Source organism: Penaeus chinensis, chromosome 8 (assembly GCF_019202785.1).
Source record: "Penaeus chinensis breed Huanghai No. 1 chromosome 8, ASM1920278v2, whole genome shotgun sequence".
Lineage (NCBI taxonomy): Eukaryota > Metazoa > Arthropoda > Malacostraca > Decapoda > Penaeidae > Penaeus > Penaeus chinensis.
Window position 1 is genome coordinate 37709663 of NC_061826.1, and position 7500 is coordinate 37717162.

At 37.5% G+C, this 7500-nt stretch overlaps 2 protein-coding genes across 5 annotated transcripts in view; both read right to left on the reverse strand.

Annotated features, from left to right (window-relative positions):
• Positions 1–97: 97 nt before the first annotated feature.
• LOC125027971 (poly(A) polymerase type 3-like) overlaps positions 98–7500 on the reverse strand; it is a 28009-nt gene continuing 20606 nt past the window's right edge. For all 4 annotated transcript variants that reach the window (XM_047617182.1, XM_047617178.1, XM_047617179.1 and 1 more), the window contains 2 exons: positions 5732–5779; positions 98–1042 (listed from right to left, as the gene is read on the reverse strand). In XM_047617182.1, coding sequence (XP_047473138.1) covers positions 5756–5779 — 24 coding nt within the window. In that variant the 3' untranslated portion in view covers positions 98–1042; positions 5732–5755. The remainder of the gene's footprint in view (positions 1043–5731; positions 5780–7500) is intronic.
• LOC125027878 (extensin-like) lies at positions 950–3945 on the reverse strand. Its single transcript, XM_047617010.1, has 3 exons — positions 3717–3945; positions 3370–3605; positions 950–1042 (listed from the first exon to the last, which is right to left on the reverse strand). The coding sequence occupies exons 1-3, from the start codon at positions 3943–3945 to the stop codon at positions 950–952; spliced, it is 558 nt and encodes a 185-aa protein (XP_047472966.1).

Genomic DNA, 7500 nt, shown 5'->3' on the forward strand with positions numbered 1-7500 from the left:
ACCATCAAGGTCAATTACCTCATCAAATACTTAGTATTCAACATCACTGTGTTAATTATCAATATCATGATCTTGAGCACTAGCAGGTGGCATGGTGAATTTATAGCAGTGAAAATAAGATCTGTATCTTATAATAAAATGAAAAATCCCAGAAAAAATAGATATATTAACCCTGATATTAACTGCTATGTCCTTTGCCTTTAGAAATTCACTACCAATTAGTTACAGTACTTTCTTATTTATACAAATAGGCATATGATGCCTTTTACTAATGTCCCAGCTCCTCATTCAAGCTGTTTTTTTGTTTTTGTTTTTGTTGTTTTTTTACCATTTTATCTATCTATTTCTCATTTTTTTGCACTTTTGTCCCATTGTGATACCAACATTCAACCACTAAACCATCAAGCTTAAGTCTCTGAAAGCATGATCATATTGTTGGGCACAATTTCAGGTTACAATCAGAACCACTACTTAAAGACTTCTGGTTACAATTTCATTTGTGAATGAATTAATATATGATGAAAAGTCATTAAAAACAAAGGTCGGAGAAAAGTTATGTTCCACTTGGAGGAACATACATATTGGTAAAGGAAGTATATCTATATATAGTATAAAAGAACCAAATGTGTAACTTTTGCCAAAAGAAAATAAAATAAAAATCCTCCTTGAATGAGACAAGACCAAGTCAACAGATGCAGACGACCTTTTCATTCCTCGTACCCTTACTCATTTACCAAGGCTCGGATATAACCACTTAAACTGCCAACATCTGATTTCAGGCTCCTAGAATGAACCAAAGAGTTACTTGGGCAATAATAATCTTTCCCACTGAATGTATCACTCTAAAAAAATGTGTGATGTATCATCCGTTAATTCATCAACCTTTAAATGTTCCTCATTTTCCTTTTCCACTGCACATCACAGCACATTCCTCCACCTTCAGCATGGTTCACTTGAAGTGAATTATGAAATTGTTTCGTGTGGCTGCAAGTTGAGGAGGTTCAGGGGTGAGGACATCAGGAAGTTCAATGCTTGAGAGCCTCTGTAAGAAATTACAAAACAAGTCAGTTACTTCTGTGCTTACTTCCAAGCAAAATTCTGCAGCAATAGCATTTACAGGGGCTTAAATAGAAGGAAAACAAACTTATTAATAATTTGAAACATCATATTGTCAGTTATAATTATGCATGTAATCTTAAAATGACTGGCTAATACCACTGTCATATAAGTGGTAAACAATTACCAACAAATAACTGATGAGATAAAACTTCAGAGTTTATCATTGTGACTTTTCAATATTAGCAAATATTACATTAAAGGCAGGGTAACAAGATGAAGTACACAGCCTTTAACCAAACATAATTAAGCATATATGAATACTGTCATTTTATCAACTTAAAGTATAAAATGATAAACAGAAACTATAAACAGAGAGCAAACACAGGATTTACTAAAATCCAGAAAGGTAACACTGCATTCTAAGTATGTTTATCCCTGGTAGTCCCTATCAGAGGGTACTCTCAATTATAAAAATTGTATGTTCCACAACTGCTGGTGCCACCAGATGTATGAGCCTCTGATAAGCATGGCAATTTTATTGCAAATATATTAGTCTCACATCCACTTTTATACATTAAGATGGTCTTTTTTAAAGCACTCATGTTGAAAATATATGCATTTCTACAGCCTTTCTAACCCCATTACATTCACCTGTGAATATATGCTTGTCCTAAAATTTCATCAAAAAGTTCAATTACACAAGTTGAAGCATAAAGCAAGTCTCAATTCCACAGATATACCATCTATTTTTGCTGCATTTTGACATCCCATTTGATCTTGATATTCCGAGACAGGCAGCTTGGTTACAGCCAGGTGTAGTTGTTATGTCATCCAGCCCAGGCTCAAGATTTTCAGCATCAAAACCATAATAATCGAGCCATTACCAAGCATGACTCAAGATTTGGCATGAGAAAAATGTGGCTATAGTTTTCACAATTTTTTCTTGAAAGTAATGGCTCTTAAATGTTTTAAACAAGTTGAAAGTGGATTACACTGATAGTATCAATTATGTGTCTGTCAACTTGATCAGATAGAAAATGATGACCTACATATACCATATAAAAGGCTTTAATGTTGTTTTATGCAATAAGGAACACCAAACAATACTTACCTTTTACTTTTCAGCAATGATTTACCTAAGTTTCAAACTGATTACCAATTATACAAAAAAAAAAAAAAAAAAAAAAAACATCAAACCAATTATCCACAGCTATTTCTAGACTGAATTTCCAGTTACTTTTTAAGTTTCCTGCCAGAGATAATCATGCAAATACTTACAAACATGCAAAACAATACACTATTAATGATCGACTTCCTCTATGGAAGAGCTGGAAGAAGTGTTACATTGTATGCGAGAATGCTACGTGCAAAATACATGGTGCAAGCATGCTGATGTACATGTGAGCATCTTTGGAAATGCTGTATCTTGAGAGAGAAAAAAAAATAAAGGAATTAGGAGGAATTAAAAAAAACAATCGTCTCTAATCAATATTCTAAAACGTATTTATTTATAGAAAATACGTACTGTGCCAAATGCATGATTATATGCAGTTAGATATGTATAATAGTATCTATAAGGGTAGGCATCTGTAAATAAACATGCAAATCACTCATGTCAGTAAAGAAGATAGAATCTTTTACCTCTTAACCCGATAACTGCGACACATATCACATGATGGCGAGTGTGTAGTTGCAGCATACATCATATAGTGAGAAAGTTTTTGCTTTTTTTTTTTTTTTTTTTTTAATCATTATTGTTACATATTGCTTCTACACAAAGCAAACAGTGGATGATTCAAGCAACAGCAATGTTGAACAAATCATGGTAAAGTCAAAACAAAGTTATATTGGAACAAAATTTACTGCTCCACATGACAGGGACAGCAGGTCTCCCCATTACACTGCACATGAAATAAAAATAAGAAAAAAAAAGAAAAAGAAAAAAAAAGAGAAAAAAAAGAAACCGTGCAATTACTGGGTTAATAAAGTGTCTCAAGAAAACATATTTTGCAGTGATTGCATATACATATATATGCAATCAGTGATTTGAGCAAAAATAATACATTTCCTAGTCAACCAGGAACACAAAAATACAAAATAATAAGAATCAACTATGTTGTGAACTTGCAAGCCAAACTACTTACCTAATATCACAACTACTCACAAACATGCATATCATGGAGAAACTACTTGTAAAACAGAAAAGGGGTCACTAAAGATACATTTAATTTCATTTAATTGTGGTACATGAACCATCATCCCCACCAGTTAAGAAATACAATACTATGACCAGCACAATATTCCACAGACCTGTCTTGCCAGGACCAGAGGGGGAGGCTTGACGACGGGCCTTGAGAATGACACGCGCCCGTTGGTGGGAGCATGGTGGCTTTGTCCGTGGTGGTGGCTTATGCTGTGATGGTGGTGGTGATGAGCTGGCTTATACTGAGGGTTGTGAATGGGAGGGGGAGGAGGAGGGGTAGTGGCACTGGGGTGGGTGGGTTGAACATTCTGCGGCGAGTGGTGCAAGGGGGAGGAGCTGGACACTGGGGGGTGATGGGCATTTGGCATATTTGAGGAGTTACAGTGGGAGGGAGGTACACTTAGGGGATGATGGTGGAGGGCTTGCTGTGCAGGTGGATGAGAGTGTATATTACCTTGAGGTGGGAGTATATTTGTCAAGGGTGTGGGAGGAACTGGTGGCGGTGTTGAAGTATTCCTCATGGCATGAGCTGAGTGTATGTGTGTCGGAGAATATGTAGGTGGAGTGCTGGCAGGAGAATGACTAGGAGGAGGAATGTGCATGGGACCTAAATGGCTGGCTCCTGTGTTCTGTTGATGCTGTAGGTGGCTCTGAGGTGTCTGGTGCTGAAGGTGTGGGTGCATGTGTAAGTGTGTGTGTGAATGTGAGTGTGGGTGAAGGTGTGTGTGAGGGTGTGGATGTTGGTGTGGATGTGAGTGTGGAGGTGGAGGAGGGTGTTGGTGTGGGTGTGGGTGCGCGTATGGATGTGGATGTGTATGCTGATGATGCTGAACTTGTTGCTGTTGTTGATGTTGGTGTTGTTGCATGTGGTTGTGGTTTTGACTGTGGCTATGGTTATGGTTGTGGTTGGGGTGGTGGTGGTGGCCCTGATATGGGGGATGGAGGAACGAAGATGACAACTGTTGTGGGTGTTGTGGATGTGTGTAGGGGCCTCCCTGTGGGACATGAACATGTAATGTTTGAAGTGCTGATGGTGTGGTATTGGGATGAAAATTATTCTGGTGAGGGACTTGCTGTGAAAGAGAAAGGGTGGGAGGGGGTGGAGGATTGGAAAATGGTGCAGCTTGGGCAAGGAGTGGTTGAAAGTGCTGTGGATTTGAAAAGTGAGATGTTGATGTAATGGGCGCTACAACCATCTGACAGAATGCAGTGACAATGTTGCTTCCTCCACCACCACCACCACCACCACAATGACCACCACCACCAGTCCCACAATTGCTATTGTTGTTATTATTGCTGTTGTGGATATTATTATTGTTGTTGTTGTTGTTGTTGTTGTTGATGTTGTGACCAAACAGAGGGGGCCGCACATACAGGTACTAAAAGCAGGTGTAAATCAAGAGAACAGGATGATCAAAGAGAATATACACATGACACCATCACATGCCAAATAAATTTTACAAAAACACTTGACTGCCAATGGATCTCATTCCAGACTGGGGAAGAGTGAAGTCTGCATATAGCTACATAAATAACATGTTATTGAAACAATACCTTCAAAGTATGCATAAAAAAAATCACAAATCAAATGATATCAATGGTACATAGTGCACAGATTAATATTAAAGGCAAAGAAAAGCTGCTATAGGCTGAATTCCACACAAGCAAGAGACAAAAAGAGATAGGAGAAAACTCATAAACCAGAAATTCACATGCATAAGAATAAGGGAACTTTAAACATAGTTCTTGACTATTGTTACTTTTTCAGTTTTTGTGATGTTATCACACACACACGCACACACACACACACACACACACACACACACACACACACACACACACACACACACACACACACACACACACACACACACACACACACACATGCACACACGCACGCACGCACGCACGCACACACACATAGATAGGTGGATATAGATATATAGATATGTACATATACATATATACATATATATATATATATATATATATATATATATATATATATATATGCAAATATTGCAAACATCATCCTAGCACACTCATCAATTATGACTGCAACACCTATATCAATGTATAAGTCTTTTTGCGTATGACTTGTGTTTGTACTTGTGCTTGTGCTTATGCTTGTACTTGTGAGTGTACAAGATATACAATGAAAATATTTATTTTTTGTTTGCCTCACTATATAAAACTGTATATAAAAAAAATCTGAACTCTGCTTATTATATGTTCCCTTTTTCTTCATGCAATGTAATTTGAGATAAAGTTTTAATGCATTATCATAACACATAAGGTCAAGCATCTAACCTACTAAATCAAAAAAACAACAACAGAGAAATGCATCCATGCAGCAGCAAGCAGGGTCAGACAAGCATTTTTAATGATGCATACACCAAAGAGGTAGAAAAGCTCCTGAAAGTGTAATTTGCATGAACATCAAGCACAAAAGACTTCATTTCAACTCACAGATGCTGCCAGATTCTGCTACCCTCAGCTAGACAATGGTAATGATTGCTGTAATAAATAGAGTCTCGACATTAGGTTTTCCTGAAATGACATAATAAGAATCTAAAAATTCAAAGGAGAAATTATAAGCTGGAATGATAATGTACACTGACATTCACTATTTATATGAACACATTGAAACAGGGTTCATATAAAAATATATACATATATATTCATACATAAAACCACCTAAACTTTTACTCACACTTGCATTCACATTGTATAACACAAATAAGCAAACAAACAAATAAAAGCACTCACACACACTCACACACACAAACACCCACGCATGCATGTAAGCATGCTCGCATGAGCATACATGCACTCTCACTCATAAACATAAGACAGTAAAAATCTGTATTAAACAAGACATTGGGGCTAAACACATACTCCAACATACAAAGCTATAAACATACACACAAATGCACACCCACATACACATTCACACACGCAATCTCATTTACACACGAGGCAGCAGAAGTCTATATTATATAATAACACATTTGGTCATACACAGATGTACATTTTTAATCAATTAATTATTTTATTTCTTTATTTTTTATTTTTTACTAGCTGTGACTAACACTCACACAATTGTAATCACATACAACAATGAAACTGAAAGTACTGCCGCACATATAAACATCTATACCTCTATTTAACTACAGAGTCAGTCTCTATCAACCTCCTACATTAGTCAAATACAATCTACAGATATCCCTACAAAGACACAATAGCTAATTATCCAAAGAGAAGTAAAACCTGTTAAATCAAACTCTATACAATATATATCAGATGAAAAGGTAAACACGCCTTCTCAGCACCTGCTGGAAATACGGAACAAAATATTTCAGTCTTTGAGCGTTGGATATATATCAAAATATGCCACAAGGAGAATAAATGAGCATAGGAGTGGAATTTTCATATCGACTTACTTGGAACATGGACTATATCAGTGATACATATTAAAATTCTATGCTTGAGAGAAGTTCAGCGTAAAATACATGTATTTCTATATTTCTGTTTCCGTGCACCATTATTTCCTTACTGGTACATTTGCATGTGTAAGAAAGTGTGTGGATATGTGAGTGACTGTGCATGTCTGCAGGAGAATTGTAAACAAAACAACAAAGGTAAGAGTAAGAAAACATGAAATGAGAGAGAGAGAGAGAGAGAGAGAGAGAGAGAGAGAGAGAGAGAGAGAGAGTGAGTGAGTGAGTGAGTGAGTGAGTGAGTGAGTGAGTGAGTGAGTGAGTGAGTGAGAGTGAGTGAGAGAGAGAGAGAGAGAGAGAGAGAGAGAGAGAGAGAGAGAGAGAGAGAGAGAGAGAGAGAGAGAGAGAGAGAGAAGTGAGAGAGAGAGAGAGAGAGAACAGTGAGAGAGAGAACAGTGAGAGAGAGAACAGTGAGAGAGAGAGAGAGAGAGAGAGAGAGAGAGAGAGAGAGAGAGAGAGAGAGAGAGAGAGAGAGAGAGAGAGAGAGAGAGTGAGAGAGTGAGAGAGAGTGAGAGAGAGTGAGAGAGTGAGTGTGAGAGAGTGAGCGTGAGAGAGTGAGTGTGAGTGAGTGTGAGAGAGTGAGTATGAGAGAGTGAGAATGAGAGAGTGAGTATGAGAGAGTGAGTATGAGAGAGTGAGTATGAGAGAGTGAGTGTGAGTAAGTGTGAGAGAGTGAGTATGAGAGAGTATGAGTGAGTGTGAGAGAGCGTGAGTGAGTGTGAGTGAGCGTGAGTGAGC